The sequence below is a fragment of the Hippocampus zosterae genome, chromosome 4, assembly GCF_025434085.1.
Source record: "Hippocampus zosterae strain Florida chromosome 4, ASM2543408v3, whole genome shotgun sequence".
NCBI classification, from domain to species: domain Eukaryota; kingdom Metazoa; phylum Chordata; class Actinopteri; order Syngnathiformes; family Syngnathidae; genus Hippocampus; species Hippocampus zosterae.
Genome location: NC_067454.1, coordinates 24,194,044 through 24,213,124, shown reverse-complemented (window position 1 = coordinate 24,213,124; position 19,081 = coordinate 24,194,044). Strand labels below are relative to the sequence as shown.

Genomic DNA, 19,081 nt, shown 5'->3' with positions numbered 1-19,081 from the left:
GAGTTAAAATTGAATTGTTTACCTGAGCAGCTCCGGAAGGAACCACAGCGATGCCCCGGGAAGAACATTTAAGCCCAACCGTGGCCTCAGTCAAGGTTTATTGCCAGATCTGTACAGGTTAGAATCTACAAAGCTCCTTCAGATTTGGAAAGAATATTTGTTTGATGTCTATGGAAGCAAACTGTTCATTGTTGTCATATTGGAATATTCCAAATCAACGCTGGCTAATTGCAAAGGTGACAAAATCACACAGTGGCTCATTCTTTGCAGGTACGAAGCTATACATCAGTTTGTGCGGTTCTCAAAACAAATGTAGGACACAGAGATTGTGTTTTCTTTGTTGTTCATTTTTTTTGGAAAAAAAAAGTTTTGTTTTTTTTTACACCAACAAACCTCTCAGTTTACACATCACCAGAAGGCAAAGAATTACACTTCAACTTCAGAGGCACAAAAAACATGAAAGGTGAACTACTTAGTGTTGCACTGTTGTCTTTTTTGGAAAATACAGAATCAGTTACTGTCGATGAGTATCACTGATTGCTTGGACACAGAAATCAGGAAATCACCTTGGAAAAAAAATGAAGCTACGTCGAAGGAAAACAGGGGTGCAGACACCTGATGAACAGTGTTGCTCAAACTAAAAATTAATTGTGTGCGAGAGAGGGGATGGACCAGGAAGGGAAGAGACATGAGAGCATACAACAAGAAAAGAAAACCAACGTGACATGAAAGAGCAACCGTTGTTCGCCGTTATCCTTCTCACAAACTCTTTTCATCTTGTCAAAGATGTTTGCGACAGACTAAATCTTGTATGATACATTATTGATTACTATAGCATCTTTTATATGTAGATTTATTTATGTAATTATATATTTCTATCTGTGTGCATTGTTCTACATTGATTCTCACAAAGAAAAAAAATAAATACATTTCAACAAATCCATACAAACTGTTGCGCAATGGTGATGTTCAGAACTGAACCAGAACTGTTACTATAGATTTATTGCTTTGTACAGTACGGAGAGATGGTTGGTGCGATTTGCACACTGGCGGTCCAGACTGCAACCATGTTGCTGATGGTCTTTGTTCGCTTAGAAAATGTAACTTTCTTGGAAAACCCATTTTTGCTCTTCCCCTTTGGTTAATTGTGCAAATAAGTGGAAACATCTGTGACAGTTTATGACAGAAAAAAAAATGCATGAATTTGAAAGGGGTCGGGGGTCGGGGGTTGGGGGTGGGGGGGGGGGCTCAGCAAAACACCACAAAGTTTCATGCATATATACTCATACTCACACACACACATTTGCATCGTGAAGGGCGAATGAATGGCCGTCACTGAGACTGAAATTTGGCCCCGACAGCAAAATGGAATGTTTTGCCCCATATTATATGTTTTACGTGGATAGTCGCACATGTGAAAGGCCAATCAATTGTATTACTATCTACAAAGAGACAAAAGGCCATTTTCCTTGATGGAAAATCATTATTTTACTGCTATTTATTTTTTTAGGCAAGCTTACTTCATCTTTCATCTTCCTGTGACCTAAAATGTGCTTAAACGATGTGCATTTTCTAGTTTAAATAGTTTTCGATATCTTTGTGCTGCGCTAATATTTCCATTTTCGGAAACTGACAGGATAACTTGTCTCTGCATTGCACCGACCCTTGAATAAGTATTTTTCACATTGAATCATTTCAACAACAACAACAAAAAAATGCTTTCCTGTTCTGCATCGGTGATTATCCGACGTGTTTCATATTTTTATGTGCTCGTTTGACGACCAACCTTTTGCCGTAATGGAATGACATTCTTTGCACCACACTGCTGGGTTTGCTAACATCACACTCTTTCCCGCAAGGGGTGCCATGTTACAAAATGGAGCACACAGCGCAAACATCAGAAAGAGACAAACCTTAATGCAGTGTTACCAATCACAAGTTACTATGTTACATTTCAAACATCTACACCAGAACAACTAAAAATGTGCTCTTAGGAGTGATACGTTACAATCAATATTGACGGTGGTCAGCTTCTGTTTACGAAGCTGTGCGGTGACAAGTTTCTCGACCTTTGTGTCTGGCTTGTAGTTTGTGGTATTCTATCCAGAAGCAGGGCAGATGATCAATGAGGGCTCTCCTACGGGCTTCTGTATATTTTTTTAGGAAGCCTCTCCTGATGGGATGCGATTTTTCTTTTTTTTTTTTACGTTAAAACACTATTTCACTCCAGATAAATATATCTATTCTCCATATGCATAATAATACATTTACAGGTTGCCAATTGGATATGTGTTACACATCTTTTGAATTACATACCATTGAATAGCTTTTCATTTAGACTTTAACATGATACTTCTTGTGCAAACATCAACAATGAGTTGGGAGTTCTTTTGTGTTTTTTTTTAATCTTTCTAATTTGATTTTATTTTCGACTATATTGACACACACTCGAGAGGTCTACACATGTACCATTGTGTGCTGTGTGTTTGGTCTAAGAATATCCCTCCTGCTGCCCGTATCCATAGCCTCCTCCCTGAGACTCTTCTTGCACATACTCCTCCGTCTTTTCCCAGCTGGCGGCCCAGCCTCCATTCACCTGCGTGGTGGCACCGTATGACTTGGCGGGCCCCCCGTAAGCACCGTAATTCTGCGTGATGTCACCCGTCTCCTCTGCCAGCTCGTCCTCGTCGATGAAGCCGCATTTCTCCTCGCTGGTGAGCTCGGGGTCGGCCCACGGCTGTTTCTCTCCTGATGCAAAGATCCCATAGAACACCACGCCTCCATAGTGCACCATGGAGGCAATGAGGAACACGTATTGCCATTCTTCTCTGGTCTGAAGTGGGGGAAGGAGGAGACAATAATGTTTATATTGAATTGATAACAAGTAGAACCCCGTCAGTGAGAACCAATACCATCATATCAGCGGTGGTCAGCAAGGGCCAGAAAGACCTGCTCTGCATGGGTGGAGTTTTCTTTCATTTGGTATTCTTTACACTGATACAATTGGCCGTAACAGGGAGTTTCGTAGGACGGAACGTAGCCCATGCCGTGCTTGAAACAGAAATAGGGGTCCATGCGTGACATTGATGAGTAAACTGCATGATTTCTCCTTGCTGATGATGTACAGTAGTCGGATGTCCATGTGGAACGTTAGCAATTGGAGACTGGCTTAATTGCACCCACAATCATGTGTCCGTGTGTGAGACACAGACCCCCCACGTCCTCACAACAGTTGTCCTACCTGGTCAGGTTTGTGCTATTAAAATAATAATGATTAGAATTTGAAAAATAGAATTGATTTCTCCTATTCTTAGGGATTGTGCCACATTGTTGTCATATCCATAAATGAAATGGATGACATCCGCCACACATGTCTGCAGAGTGCCCGTGCCTCGATCAGAATTGCGTTACACCACCAGCGCCACACAATAGACCTCTTTTTCGGTCATCTAAAATGGTGTCTATTTTTTGTTGCCAAATTGCCTGATGTGCTCGGCAAGCAATACGCATCTGTAATTATCTGCTTTCAATAATACATACAATCATCAGAATGTGTTTATCATTTTATGAATTCATATTGATTGGGATCTGCTCCAAATCATGTACATGGCACAGTTGTGTGCCGTTATATTGCACTTTGTACATAACGGATTGTCTCGATCATTCTTGGATGGGCGGTTGTCAAAATTTGATTGATTTGGGGGAGAATATATCAACGTCCAAGAACTTTTGTCAGATTATAAATATTATAAGTTTGTTTTGCTTTGCATACTCATGTTATTCGATGAACTTCAATGTTTGCTTTTTGGTATTTGAGTTGTGTCATAAAAGTGGGATCACGTTGTGTGCTTCTCGGAAAACTCCTTTACCTTGTTTTTTGTCATGGCACCAACAATAAGTGGACACACCATCCCAGAGAGGGTACCCACTCCATTCGAAATGCCCATGAGGATGCTGGCATAACGGGGCGCGATATCCAAGTGGTTAACATTAAAGCCTGAAAAGAGAGTAGGAAGGAATCAATACGGTGGATTTGTATCTGAATGATGAAGGGTTTTTGAGAGTGGATTAATAAATCACACACAGGGAGATATTGTAAGGCATTTAAGTAATACAAGCAAGAGTAACAGTTTTGGATGAAAGGAGCAGAAATATTGTCCATCTTGCAGGAGAAACAGGCAATACCCACTCCCCCACTCGGAGTGGCTGCTCCATTCTGTCTGCCTGACAAATCTCTTGAGACCTTTGGCTCTGAATTATTTAACACTCCAGGAGAAAGCTCAAGAACAACAGGCAGTCACATTTTGCACACAGTCAAAAACCTCGCATTGCTCTTGTGTTCCTATAAACAGCTAGCAATGTGCTGATTTTGCAACAACAACAAAAGGTAAAATACGCCATGTCACAATTAGAGTAAGACATGGACACCCCTGTGATGAGCTGTTTTGGATGTCAGTTCAACATTTATATGTAATGCAATATCAACAAATTGCGACAAGCCCACGTTGGGACTTGAACACAGACCAAGAGTGTTGTCAAAAATTCAATCGAACTTATACCACTGTAGAAAGGCAAACTGTTGTTTTCTTGTAACTACCGTATTGGCCCGAATATAAGACGGTGTTTTTTGCATTGAAATAAAACTGAATATTCTTCTTATATATCTTATATTCGGGGTCTAGACATTATACCCATTCACAACGATAGATAGCGCCAGATACTGTATCATTGAAGCGAATGCTGAACTTGACACCCCAGGCCAAAGTGAACCCTTGTCATGAAGAATAAAAATAAAAATAGCGGTAGCACGAAGAAAAAAAATAAAAAATAGTGGTAAGAAAGAATAGGGAAAAAACAATTGAAGAGATAACAGAAAAAGGAGAAACGTAGCGACAATCCGGAGAAAAGTGGGTTGAAGATTGGCCAGGTTAACTGGCAGCTGAGGAGAAGTTATAATGTCATTTAAATTTCCAAAACCAGAAGCATTCATTTACGAAAATGATTGCACTTTAGTTTACATATCTAAATGTTCAGATATTAAGATTTGAATGAGGCAAAACAAAACATTTTCTCTCAATTATAATCATTTGTTTCAGATGTACTGTAATTATTTTCTTTATAAAAATTAATTTGGTGTTCAAAAAGTCTTTTTTCAAACTTGAGTCTTGAAAAAGAGGGGGTTGTCTTATAATCAGGGCCGTCTTACATTCGGGCCAATACGGCATATCCAGACAACACAAAAATCAACTGTGCCGCTTATATAGCGGTGTCAAATTTTAGAGACACTCTGATTTGCCATTTTACTGGAATTAGAAGAGACTACCGACAGTTATAGAATAGAAACTATTAGTCAATTTATCAGAAAATCACCTTAATTAAAACTAACAGCTTGATTTATCGACATGTCCACTCGAACAAATTTGCTAAATATTTCCAGGCTGCGCACAAATTAGCAATGTGGATGTCCAGAGGACCCAAACTTGTGCCTGTACAATGTAACCTGTGCTTCCAACAACATAGAATGCACGTAGATTGTAATTACAGGATATATACATAGCGTAATAGTAATAGTAATTTCACCATATTTCCAAGAAATGTCTGCCTGTTTTGGTTGACACCACGAGAGGTATTAATTGAACGATATGTTGATGACTGCGGTTGTAATTTGCTTCGCCAAGATTTTATTCTGATTTCCCCACTTTGCGTAGGTTTCTAATGTCCGTGAAAGAATTTCTGTGAAGATTTCAGGACATTCCTATTGGCAGATATTAAGATTTCATGTTAGATTCACATTGACTCACCTGATATAGCGAATCCGCTGAAGCCAACCGCCAGCACCAAGAAGGAGATGGCCACCCCTTTGCTGTGGGAGTATCCGACCACGAGCAGCAGTGTCGCCTCCATGCCAAATCCTAGCAGAAGGGAACAGCAGGCCTCAAACACTGGCACAGCAAAGCCCACAGGCTGTTCCCCATCACAATGCCAATTCAATTAAGCGAGCGTGACAATTTTCTCTCAGTGACATAAGAGGCAGAAATGAAATCAATGTGCAGTGATGATCACATACTGTATGTGCACAAGTATTGAGCATCACTCCAGCACTGACCACCAAAGCAAAAATGAACAGTGTGTATCCAACACAGTGACAATAACACCCTTTAGCTGTGCAGAAAACAGGTGTGAAAATTGAAACTTGGCCCTCAGTCGAGACTTCTCACCTCCGCAGTTCATGATTTTTCTGACTGTGGTCGTTGACAGGATGTTCTTGCTGCGCAGGTAGTCCGCCAGCTGGCCGCCAAAGGGCACGATAATGGTCATCACCAAGTGGGGCAGCGCAGACAATATGCCAACCTACAGCCACGGGAAATCAGTCCTTGCCTTTAGGTTTTGAGACCGATTTGTTATTCAAATAACAACAGGTCCTATTTTGGTAGACTAGTGCACGTGCAGGCAACGTAAAAATTCATGTAACTTCATTTTCTTACCGACGCAAGCCCAGTCTAAGGCGTCTGGGGTCGTGTTGCGTGTCTCTGGGTGTCTCACCATCGAGTCATTCGACAAATTTGGCGACAGAATAATCCTGGCATAAAAACTGGCGCATCGTCGTTTTTGTGCCGGTGCAATGGTCTCGTACAGCGTGTTTGTGAAATTGATAACTGTACACCGCCATTTATTTACATACATTATTTTCAAAATGTTTATATGCAATTCTGTTCAGTGTATTTATTTTGTTTTTTTTATGTTCCGATATTGAATCACAGTACAAATGCTCGTCATAATGTGCCTTATACCTTTCTTGGAATGAAAAACAACTCGTCCTATTTTAGATGGTCAGGTGGGTCTACTGCGCTGCAGAATTTGAATATTGGTCATTATGGTGCTACTTACAGAGAAAAGCATTTTTTCAGGTGGTACTTGATGTAAAAGGTTTGAGTTACACTGAAGTAAACGTTCAGTATGAACGTTTACCTTAGAACAAACGATTGAACTGTCTTCCTGCCACTGCCACTTGTTCCAAACCACACACCAACAAAGTGTCACTAATTAGAATATCCTGTTGGCTATTACGTCATTACCGATTTTTCAGTTCTGATGTTTGGATTAGTGCCATCATTTGTGAACTGCTGTGGCCTTGTTAGGTAATGCCAGCAGTTCATCTACGAAAGTGTCATTGATTCTGCACTGTTTTGTTTTTTCCCAGGGGCAAAGTGTTCCATGTTTTGACTAGCACTTGCGTGTGTGCTGGTAACTTCACACATACTCAACATTCCAATCTTTCGTGCGCGAAACCGATTTACCTTGCTTATCTCAAAGCCAAACACTTCTTCAAAGTATGCAGGTTGGCTGATAAGTAACAAATAAAATGTCCAGCTCCTGCAGAAGTTGGCCACAATGATTGCATAGACGGGCATTGAGGTGAAGAACTTCTTCCAGGGTGTCTTGAATTTCTGCAAGAAGTCATATCTCCACATTTCATTTGACGATTGTGTATGGGCATATAGAACAGAGCAGTACGCTTCAATAAATAGTCTCTAGCTGCATTATTGACTTATATTGTATTTACTGTTGAATGAAAATGTTGTTGGCTTTGATGGTTATCTATCTCCGTACCTCAGCGGGGCCCATTAGCATGGCGCTCTCTCCAATGCTCTCCTCAATGTAGCAGCGCTCTTCGTCAGTGATGGTCGGATGTTCGGCAGGGCTCTCATAAGACACGAATATCCAGAACATGTACCAAAAGATGCCAACGCATCCTGCACATCACAGACAAAAAATCAATCAATCAATCAATCAATCCAGACTTAAGATCACTGCAGATGTGCCCCCGCCCCACCCTTTTAATTGTGCTTATACATGTTGTTTGACAGACTTTTCAAAATGTCTGAGGGAATAATGCTCAGACAGGACAGCTATCTGTTTCCAGGACAGGAAGAAAGACAGGCCAATTATTAGCACAGGAAAACATTGGAGCAATAAGGTACCGGTAAATCTATACTTGGTCTTCCTAGGTAAAATTCCATGGCACTTTCGTTGGATGCACAAATGATCAACCTTTCTAAATATATTTTCAGGGTTTTTTTTCTCCTGTTAGAATTGAAACCAATTAACCCGTATGGCCCAATGTAAATGGCCCTTTCCTAAGTAAAAATCTGGATTGAATGGATTCATGGCTGTAATTAACAATACCATAGACATAAAACACCGAAGACCATCCTGTATACTGAACCAGTATCCCAGCCAGAGGCATTGCAATCACAGCGCCAGCGTAGGAGCCTGAGAAGAAGCAAGACCAAATAAAAAAGGTGTTAGTTGGTGTCAGGCCTTTCTGAACAGAAAGTCCTCCCATAAGAGCCAACGCCCTTACCACAGAAAGAAATGGTGGCCAGACGACTTCTTTCAAGAGGCGGAGCCCATTTACTCCAAATGCCATGACAGGCTGGGTAGGTGACGCCCTAAATGGAACGTTTGAGAAATATAATCCAAGCAAACCGTTTGCAATAGCGCTTCCTCCATGTCAAAAGCATACAAGATGATATGAGTTCAGTAATGAGTGCACACCCTTTTCTATGAACCAGTGGTTCACAATAACTAACAACAATTAACATTTTCACCCTTTTAATTAGCCTGAACAAACCTACTATACCTACTATACTATACCTAATGAACTTGTTTGTCGAGCAAAGCAGCCGTGCAGCTATTCATCACATGCTAATTTGAAAAAGCTCTGCCGACATAATCAATATAGAGGACAGCGCTGCACTGTTTAAATGTTGCAGGTTATGATTAAACTGTTAAATCTTCACTCTTACATATTTTATGCATAGACATGTATAATCTGCACATATGGATTTATTTATTCATTTATTGATCTATTTATTTATTTATTTGTTTTTGTGAGTGTCGTGTTATTTACATTCTGTCGAAGATGTCAAAATGAACTAATAGTTATAAGTGGGCTGAGTTGCATGAGCGTTTCTTTTAGGATTGTTCTGTAGGGAAAATGCAGCCAAGGGAAAGCAGGCGCTATGCCACAAAGATGCAGTGGACTAGATCAATATAGCCCATCTCGGATTTCCGCAGGCTGAATATCAAGTGCACTTTACACGCTGTTGCTTTTCCATTGTGTAAAATTCAAACAGAACTATACGTCTGTAATCAATGCCGTTCCGAGCTAAGCATCACATATGGCCATGTAATGGAAAAATGTTGATGCTTTGGGAAATATGGCTGCTTACCTCTACCAGTCCTTGCAGTATCCTAACGAAAATGACACAACCATAATGGACTCGAGCAGCCGAGGGAATGAACATGTTGAGTATTGATGTGAGCACAATGGCTGCACCAAACACCCTAAAAAGATCAAAAGCATTTGAAAAAACAAAAAACATCACAGTAAGTGCCCTCACAATCATTTCAAATATTTGAACTGAAATATCACATTTGGTGCTCTTAAACAGCGCTTCAAACAGATTTCTTCATTTTAAAGAAAGGCATAATGATTCAAATGTGCTGATATCGTTCACACTGATTCATTTCTTATCTCATGTGAGTGACATTTGTTCTTCTCCAATAGTTCAGCAGCATACCAGACGTCGTCGGGATAAATATTTAACACAGACACGTCCCCTCGCATGGGTCGCCTAGCAACCAAAGTCGGAGCTCCCACCCCACTCACACACTCACACACACATGGGCGCGGCGCGCGCCACCACCCACGCACGCACGCACGCACGCAAAAAAAAGCGTCTCAAAAATGTGCTCCAAAACACCCATTTTGGATGACTCGCGCACACGCACGCACAAAGACACACAAAATACACACAGGCAGCTATTTCTCATTTTTGACACATGCTCCGCCTTCCTCATCTGCAGCACGCGGTCGGGGGCACCCTAATCCTGTCCACTCACGTGACATGCACGAGACCAACATGGCAGCAATTAAATCCACGACCCGTAAAGTAGGCGACAACACACATAAAACAGTGGTGTCCAAAATGATCGCAATGTGCAATAAAATAAAATTAGTGATTAAATTAGTGATTGTCCGCAATGACAATTTCGATTCGATAACCCACCAAATGACGTTTTTTCTTTATGTATCTATATTTTGGATTAACCATCAAATCAAATTGTTTATCCGTGAAATCTTTTTCATCAAATATAAGCAAATGTTGAATTGGCATGTGAACAAAGGCCTTCTAGCGCCAACACATTCGGGGTCTGCTCTGCACACCCTTGCACATTCGAGCATGGAGCCCCTCGGGAGCTCATTAACAGGTGGCACAACGCCCGGCACCGGGGGCCACTGCCCGCAGCCTGCTAGGCGACCCCCACCCGCCCACCACTGCAAACAGATCCGCATCATCTGCAGATATTCGTATGACAAAATTATTGATGCATTCAAAAAAGCATGATGACGCACTTTATATATGTGTGTGTGTGTGTTGAACATATTGAACATAAAACATATACGGTAATAATTTGACAGAAAATAAAGCAAATAAAATAGTAAAAAGGAAAGAGAAATCAGTCATCATTCAACACATTTATTATGTTCAAGGGAGTGCATATATGTGTGTGTGTGTATATATATATATATATATATGTATATATATACCTGTTTGCAGCCAGCCTGGAGGAGATGTACCCTCCTGGGATTTGAGTTACTATGTAGCCCCAGAAGAAAGATCCGTGAATCATTCCCACCGTCTCTGGGTCCCAGTTGAATTTGGCTTTCTGGTAAATCGTTGTGGAGGAAAAATACATGATGTTTTTTTCAATGATTTTATTTAAACAACCTTTTCCAGAGGAATTTTTTGGCATCTTTGAACTAATAAAACCTTACATTACAATTTGGGAATAGGGATTTCTTTTTTCATCACTAGGGTTGTATGGCGTTGTAATTTCAAATCACCTACACAAATGCGAATTGCAAACGCGACGCTTGATTTGGATTTGATAACATTGAACTACCAAATAGCTTTAGTATAAAATCACAACGAATAAGACATAATTCATGACACTACGCCTAATTTTAGTGTGCTACCTTTTACTATTTTGATTGATACATGCATGGAAAAAAATGACACCCACATAGACACACAAATGGGCCTTTATAATAAACATTTTTTACTACCTGGCATGGTTTAGAATATTAAAACGGAATGTTGTCACTAGCGCATGTCATTCCAGAATAGCAGAATACCCATTGAAATGTTTTTTTAATGTATATATTTTAATGAGCCGCGAATTATCTATGTATTGTTTTCAGAAATGGGAAATCGTTTTTACGCATTTGGAGACACGGGCCCGATTGTGTGTCAAGAAATGCTTCCACACGCCTTTTGTCTCTCTTTTCTGTAGGCTAATGTTGGGGGTGGGAGTGGAGAGGTGTCCCGCTGACGTGTTCGGTGTTGGGCACACCTCTTTAATGATGATCTTGCCGTTCTGGTGGATGGTGCTGTTGTTGACCATGCCCACGATGGCCACGCCCAAGTTACACCGGATGCCGAAGGAGATGCAGAAACCCAGGCCGCTCATGATGGCGATGATGTAGCGGCGCGGCAGGCCGAAGCAGCTGCAGTCGCACAAGGGGGGCTTCTTCTCCGCGGCCTGGCGCGGCCGCCCGTCCTCGGTCAACTCAATCACTTCCGAACCTTTTTGTCGCTTCTCCATCACCCTGCACACATCCAAGCCAGGACACCACGTGGGATCAGACCGCATCAAGATTCATGTGGATCATGTGAAAACGCAGCCTCCATTTTCATCAGCATTACAGTTCGGAAAAATTTGCCATATTTCATTTGACTTTAATCTGGAAATAAATGTGTGTTTTTTTATGTCTGGTGTATAGAATAAGCACCGTCAGGCAGGAGTGTGGGAGAAAAGGCCTCATTGGGACTCGCGAGACACCGACAATGAATAAAAAAAAGAGAGTGATAATTAAATGTCACCAAGTTCAACATCCTGGTGTCGAAAAAAATGGAGATCTGTCCTTGTACCGCATTGCAGCATAACATTTATGCTCATTGGCATTCAGTGGACTGAGAAGCTCCCCACGCACTTCTGTGGGCATCCCTCAAATGCCTTCCCTTTTTTTACGCCCCCCTATGCGCATATTTGCACAGCATTCTCCTTTCAGTGAAATTTTAAGATATATTTAATGGTTAAAACACGACCGATTAAGAAAAAAAATATATGATTGAACTGAACCCCATTTAGTGTAATGTGTGGTTTATTCCACAAACGAAAAAAAAACGTGTCACTTGCTTATGATTAACTGTGTTTCACTGTATTTTTATTTAAGGAATCAAGGAGAGGGTGATTATTGGTGAAATATTCCCCCAAAAATGAAATGAAGAAGGGTGGGAGTATATACTGTATTTATATATATATATATATAAACAGACACACACGCATATAGTAGGAAAAAAAATGTGCAGATCCGTTGTTGGCCATGTTCTTTCATTTAACATAGCACATTCACAAGGTGGCCCTGTATCAATGGACTGACCCCTGATAATGCCATCAACTGCGGGCGCGCGCGTGCGCGCGCTCACATGCACTCGATTGCATAATTCTTGTTACTTCTAGAGGCGTGCCTACAGATCTCTGCGGCTTGTAAATAACTTGTCAGTGGCCCGCATGTGTATAAATCTCCCATTACAAATAAAAATGTGACATCAAGATAGATCCCCAGCTTGCCGTTCAGGTGCGATAAATCAGACTGGAAATCCAACGTGTCCTTACCTGTGCATGTGGCCCAGGGTCTTCCCCGCCAACTCCTTCATCCCCACCGTGACCCTGGTCTTCGTGGACTCCATATCCAGTCGCTCTGTGCAGGCCCGTGCTGTCGTTGTGATGGTAGACTTGTCTTTACTGCCCGTACGTCATGTTAACTTCGCGGGAGAGCCGACTCGGGCGGCTCCACGGTAAATAACGAGCCAAGTTCTGATCCAGCTGACCAGTTCAGACAGACGCCGATCCAGATGGCGGCCTTTCTTTGTTGATGATTTCACCTGATGAAAACACCTTCTTCTAGTGAAATGGATCAGACGACGGGAGCGCCTTCGTTTATCATCCAGCACCAACTCCGCTTCTGGATGGCAAGCTGGTGAGCAGGAGGCGCAACTGGCAAGCGGCGAGCAGCAAAAGGCACCAAATGAGTGGACGACGCCTTGGAGTGAACAGCGATACACAGCCAGAGAGGGGAAAGCAAAGAGGCAAAGCGACAAAGTTGATATTGTAGATGAAAGCGATTTGGAGTTGCGCGTATAAAATCAAAGAGGGTGTGAGCCTCTGGTGTCGCCTGTGCTGAGCGCAGGTTGATCTGACGGCGTGCTCAGCACCGAGGTCAGCGACAGCCTCAGCATCTGGACACGTGCGGCAAGAACAAGGCCAAAAATCACCCTTTAACACCGAAATATATTTGGAACAATATTCCCCCTGTTATTCATGCGTTTATGACTTTCTGATGTGAGAGGAACGATACATTCCAAATCATGTGACCGGTTTTCAACTGCTTCCAAGTAACTGGATGGTGCGATTTTATTGTGATGATTTTTACCGAATGTGGGGAAAAAACACCAACATGTCCAACGAAGTATCACGCATACATGGGTAAAAATCCCCTATTTGATAGCTGCAGCCACCAAGGGCGGTGCTATGGAAACCAAATGAGCAGCAGTGGATTTTCCCTCCTAACACCTCCTCTGCTCCTCGTAGGAATCCATCAATAATGTATGCGTCTCCCAGACAGCCAAGGCTTCCCACGGATACATGCACACATTTTGGGTTTAAAAAAACATATTTAAAAAACATATTTCATATATCATGACCTGTGAATAAAACAACTGGGGTTTATAGATAGATAGATAGATAGATAGATAGATAGATAGATAGATAGATAGATAGATAGATAGATAGATAGATAGATAGATAGATAGATAGATAGATAGATAGATAGATAGATAGATAGATAGATAGATAGATATAATAATAATAACTTCGACGACATAATCCAGTTTTGCTGCAACAGTGAAGAAGACACTTTAGATGCGGGGAAAAAAGCAGTCTTGCATTTATGGGTAAAGACTACCACCTGGTGGAAGTTAAAATAATGACACCCAACATCATCTAGGTCATGTCTTTTAAGTAGAGTAAGAGTATTTCTTCGAAATCAGTTGCTCTGACCTATTGGAATATTCGTAGGAACATAAAATTGCAATAACTATATGACAGGAATTACATCGTATTAACGGATTGTGAGTAAAGCTGCCCGAAAACAGCTGGGATTGGCTCCAGCAAGCAACTCGGATAATGGATCAATTGGATGTTTTATCACCAGATTTGTAGAATTAAAAAGATCTTTGCAAGTCTGCCCATCATCCACTTTCTTTGCCGTTTATTTTCGTTGTGGCAAGATCCTGCATAGAGGTTGATCCAGATGAGCACTTCGAATTGTCCCGGCCGCGAGTCGAGATCACATGGAAACAAACCACCAAATGGGCAAGGGAGGGAAGAAAAAAAATCTACAATGAACACACGTCCATCACACGTTTGCAATGTGAGAGAAAAGCTTTATATCTTCATTTACCCTGCAATGACAGTGAAAATATTACAATTGGTCCCCAAGCAAATAATTTATATATACATATATATGTGTGTGTGTGTGTGTGTGTCTGTGTTGAGTGTATTTTTAATTTAACAGTTTGAGTGCCTTCAATAAGTGTTTATACCCCTTGAACGTTTTCCCCATTGTCCACCTTACCACAAACGTCAGTTATTTGAGGTATTTCGACCAAGATGTAGCACCATCTTGTGGATGAGAGACGATACGCGTTTGTTTCAGCCCCTCCCCCACCAGTTTTTGAGCCACCTTTTTCTGCAATTACAGCCCCTCAAAAATGCTGTTGTTCTTGCCTCTTCAGAAGGGCCAGATTTGTAGAGCGTACAATTTAGAGGGGCCTCGTGGACAGACTGCGACTCCTAGCTGTGGATTTCTGCAGCGCCCCCCATAGAGACCATAGGCTGCTTCTCGAACAAATACTCTCCTCACTCACTGTCAGTTTAAGTGGATTGCCACGTCTTTCAGTTTGCAGTAGTGCCATATTTTCCCCATTTTTTGGACGATGCATTGCAAAGTGCTTCTGACATGCTCAAAGACTGGGATAAAAAAAAGATTAGAATTAATCCAACATCGCCACAACCATAACCCCGATCTGATGAATTCTTTGCTATTCGTGGTGCTGTTGTTCACTAGTGTTCTTGTACAAAGCGCTGAGGCCTTCACAGAACAATTTCACACAGGCGGACTTGAATTTTGCTAACTTCACCATCGCATTTTTAGTCCACTTCCCAATTATGTGCGACTTTGTGTTGGTTTATCAGGTAAATTCACCACAAAATACACCCCCGTTTGGGATTGTAAAGTCACTAAATAAGAAAAACTTCAAGGGGGAAGCATACTTTTTCAAGCCGCGGTGAAACTCAGTGGAACATTTTATTTTATTGATCAGTGTGATTCTTTTTTTTTTTTCAAGAATGTAAGGCATACAGAAATCTAACACAATTTTTACAATGACAAGACTTCTTTTCACCGCGACTACTATACAAACAATTCAACATAGAGCTTGTTGGGACAAATTCAGTCATCCATTTCGTACCCTCTTTACAAGGATCACATGCCGGGACAAATTTATTCAAATTCAAATTATTTAAAGGGCCATGACGATGAAATAAGCTTTATCAGAACATCCATAAATACATGTCGCCATTTCTTAGGCGTAAGCTACAGAAAGGAAGGCATTACATGGAGAATTGCACAATTGTTTTGCTCATCGCTGTAAACGTTCACATCGACCCCTTCATATTTTCTAAGGCGCAGATACACGACATGCACTTGAGAAGCAGATGCATAAGAAAGCCAAGTTGTTTTTTCTCAACTATAACTGCTCCGATCCTAATATAGGAACTCATTACAGCAGGTGATTATGCCCATGAAACAAGAAACAAGGCCAGCATATTGTTTTTACTCAAACACAGAAGCCCTTGCATATGGATGTCATCAGCAGGTATAACCGCACAAGCTCCAAAGTCTAGTTTTGGCTTGGCCACTGTGATTTGTGAAATGGCAGCTAGAGGCATTCAGACAGCACTTCATGCTTGTCCGGCACAGACGACGCCTCTGAGAGGGGCTCGGTGATGAAGCTGGCACTCAGCTGGAGTTTGAGTCTTTCCACCTCGTAGTTATGCAGGTACTCTTGAATCAGGTAGCGTTCCCGTTTGAATCGCGCCTTCACATCTGAGGGCACATCTGGAATCATCCACGCTACAAAGAACTTCACCACGAAGACCACGTGCTGCAGAGGGAGAGTGATCACAGGGCGATTGAAGCTCACCGTACCTTCTTCAATTATTTGAATGAGGGTCAAAGTCTTACTTCCATGGTGATAATGAAGGCCATTTTGGCTGCTAGGATATGCCAGAACTGCATGGTGTGAGTGTACTCCCTGTAGTGACCTGGCGGGTAGCGGTAATCTCTGTATCTGTAAAACCCAACAAGGAGTTCCATGAAGAAATACACTGTACGCACAACTCCGAGGTCGCTACTGACTGATTTTCACAACAGACATTTTGACGCTGATGATAACGCTGATGTTTATCTATCCATGAATTTGCTTCCTACACTCACATGGTGGGATACCTCCAAGTGGTGCGAGGGGGAGAAACGCTGCGGCTCTTGGGCCCCAGACACGGCCAAATGGCCACCAGCCAGTGGGGACGGAGGTGGGGTCTCACTGGAAGGTGAGGCGCCCAGGCCGCCGGAATGGAGGGGAGTGGGAGTAGCCGCACCACAACCCTCCTCAAACAATAATCAGACTAGGGTCCTTTCGGGGCCCACACTGGGTGTGAACCTTGCGAGGCACCAACAAGAGTCGTACCGGGTGGGGGACCCGGGAGGGCGGGCAAACCCTGTCGGGGGCCGATTACCCAGGAGGAGGTGGAGGAGGAATTTGCTTTCCAACTTGTCCAGTTTGGGTCATAGGTGATCAAGCAACAATCCGAAATGACTTTGGGTGAGAGTACTGAACTGAACTAGGCGCCAAGAGGGCTCAAAGAAATAGTCACAATCCCACTGATTCCGACAGACAATTTAAAAGAATCATTTCAAAACTAATTAAGGCTTTACAGCCGGTGTCAAAATTTGGTTTACATTGCCAAAGCAGCCCTTCGTCACAGATTCTGTTCATAGCCTTTATGGACAGAAATTATAGACACAGGTGACCTCATTTATTTTATTTTTATTTTTTGAGGATGATGTGCATCTATTGGCTTCATTGAGACGTGTTTTTCAACTCTGGCTGGAAATTAATAATACTAATACATTTTATTTGTGGGCGCCTTTCTAAGCACTCAAGGACACCTTACAACAAGTAGTTAAAACACAAATACAATGTTTAAAACAACATCAAATATAATAAGATCAAATAAAATAAAATTGAGAAAATGGATTTATGGTCAGAGTGAATAAGATTGTCTAAACAGATGTGTTTTGAGGCTGGATTTGAAATGTGTTAATGAGTCTATGTTACGAAGGTCAGCGGGGAGTGTGTTCCATTGCTGGGGAGCAGAGCGACTGAAGGCTCTGCTCCCCATGGTGACTTGGGGCAGTGAGGAAGAAAGAGGAAGAAGAACGAAGAGAGCGGACAGGCGTAGGAATATGGATGAGGTCAGATAGGTATGGAGGGGCAAGGTTGTGGAGAGCTTTGAAAGTAAGGAGCAGGATTTTATATTGAATGTGGTGTATAATGGGGAGCCAGTGGAGATGTTGGAGGACAGGGTCATATGGTTTATGGATGGCGTGAGTGTATTAATGCGAGCGGCTGAATTTTGGACCAGCTGAAGCTTATGGAGGGTTTTTTGAGGGAGACCGAGCAGGAAGGAGTTACAGTAATCAAGTCGGGAGGTGACGAGGGTGTGAACGAGTATAGCAGTGGAGTGAGGGGTGAGAGAAGAGCGGAGCCAGTTGATGTTTTCTAAGATGAAAATATGCAGAACGAGTGATGTGGTTGATATCTGAGGTGAAGGAGAGGGTGCTATCGAGGATGACACCCAGACTCTTGACCTGAGGGGAGGGGGGGGGGGGGGGGTGAAGGAGCTGTCAAAGGCAATGGAGAAATTGTTTATTCCGTTTAGGGTGGATTTGGTGCCAATGAGGAGGAGTTCAGTTTTATTGCTGTTCAGTTTGAGAAAGTTTCAGGTGAACCATGATTTTAATTCCTGCAAGGAGTTGGTTAGGGAGGACGGTGGAAGTGTGGTGTTTGGTTTGGTAGAGATGTAGAGCTGAGCGTCATCCGCGTAGCAGTGAAAGTGAATGTGATGTTTCCTGAAGATATTACCAAGGGGGAGAAGATAGATTAGAAACAGCAAGGGGCCAAGGACAGAATCCTGAGGAACACCTGAAGTGAGGAGAAAGGGGTGAGATCTAAAACATTTGAGCTGGATAAACTGGGTGCGGTCAGAAATATTAGAGCGGAACCAGGAGAGGGGGTGCTGGTGAGACCAATGGAGGAGAGTCTGTCGACGAGGATGGAGTGAGAGATAGTGTCAAAGGCTGCACTGAGGTCAAGCAGGAGGGAGATAGCGAGTGAACTGGAGTCAGCAGAGAGAAGAAGGTCATTGGAATTGGACCAATCTGATTTTTATTAAAAAAAAGATACAGATTGCATATGGACAAAAAAATCTGGGTCGGATTTGCCTGCACTGTGAATTTAGCTTATTTTTTTCTTCATTTTTGTGATGGACCTATAATGTGACGTCTCGCCAGATCCAAGACCCAGAACGATATTTATCTGTTGGTCTGATAGTGTGACCGTCGCAAACACCCAAAAAATGGTGCCGTCTGAGAAGGCCATGAGAATGGCTGGATGGCTGGATGAATGAATGTCACATTAAGTACAGTATATGTTTCTGGAATGTGGGAGTACCTGGCAAAGACCCCTGCAAAAGCCATATAGAAGGGCACAAGCCCAGTTTAGAACTTTCTCGACCGCAAAGCTAACATGCTAAATACTAAAAC

At 42.2% G+C, this 19,081-nt stretch overlaps 2 protein-coding genes across 4 annotated transcripts in view; both read right to left on the bottom strand.

Annotated features, from left to right (window-relative positions):
- Window positions 1-367: 367 nt before the first annotated feature.
- Window positions 368-13,647, bottom strand: slc17a6b (solute carrier family 17 member 6b). Of its 2 annotated transcripts, none has more exons than XM_052063158.1 (12): window positions 12,751-13,628; window positions 11,425-11,680; window positions 10,619-10,737; window positions 9,237-9,351; window positions 8,366-8,453; window positions 8,188-8,274; window positions 7,612-7,754; window positions 7,299-7,448; window positions 6,219-6,351; window positions 5,802-5,912; window positions 3,870-3,997; window positions 368-2,833 (listed from the first exon to the last, which is right to left on the bottom strand). In XM_052063158.1, exons 1-12 carry the CDS (start codon window positions 12,822-12,824, stop codon window positions 2,492-2,494), a joined length of 1,746 nt encoding a protein of 581 aa, XP_051919118.1. In that variant the 5' UTR covers window positions 12,825-13,628; the 3' UTR covers window positions 368-2,491. The 2 variants fall into 2 exon arrangements, with proteins under 2 accessions (XP_051919118.1, XP_051919119.1); XM_052063159.1 differs by having other exon boundaries at window positions 2,514-2,826; window positions 3,862-3,997; window positions 12,751-13,647.
- Window positions 13,648-14,895: 1,248 nt separating this feature from the next.
- Window positions 14,896-19,081, bottom strand: part of ano5b (anoctamin 5b) — a 38,724-nt gene continuing 34,538 nt past the window's right edge. For both annotated transcript variants that reach the window (XM_052063078.1, XM_052063080.1), the window contains 2 exons: window positions 16,442-16,547; window positions 14,896-16,361 (listed from right to left, as the gene is read on the bottom strand). In XM_052063078.1, coding sequence (XP_051919038.1) covers window positions 16,137-16,361; window positions 16,442-16,547 — 331 coding nt within the window. In that variant the 3' untranslated portion in view covers window positions 14,896-16,136. The remainder of the gene's footprint in view (window positions 16,362-16,441; window positions 16,548-19,081) is intronic.

Bases quoted from the DNA above. Each gene is read 5' to 3' on its own strand.
- slc17a6b (XM_052063158.1), bottom strand. From the start codon at position 12,824: ATGGAGTCCACGAAGACCAGGGTCACGGTGGGGATGAAGGAGTTGGCG. The intron at 7,755-8,187 runs GTATTGTTAATT...TGTGATGTGCAG, and splicing joins TTCGGTGTTTTATGTCTATG to GATGCGTTGGCATCTTTTGG. The intron at 5,913-6,218 runs GTGAGAAGTCTC...CCCTTCTGCTAG, and splicing joins AAAAATCATGAACTGCGGAG to GATTTGGCATGGAGGCGACA.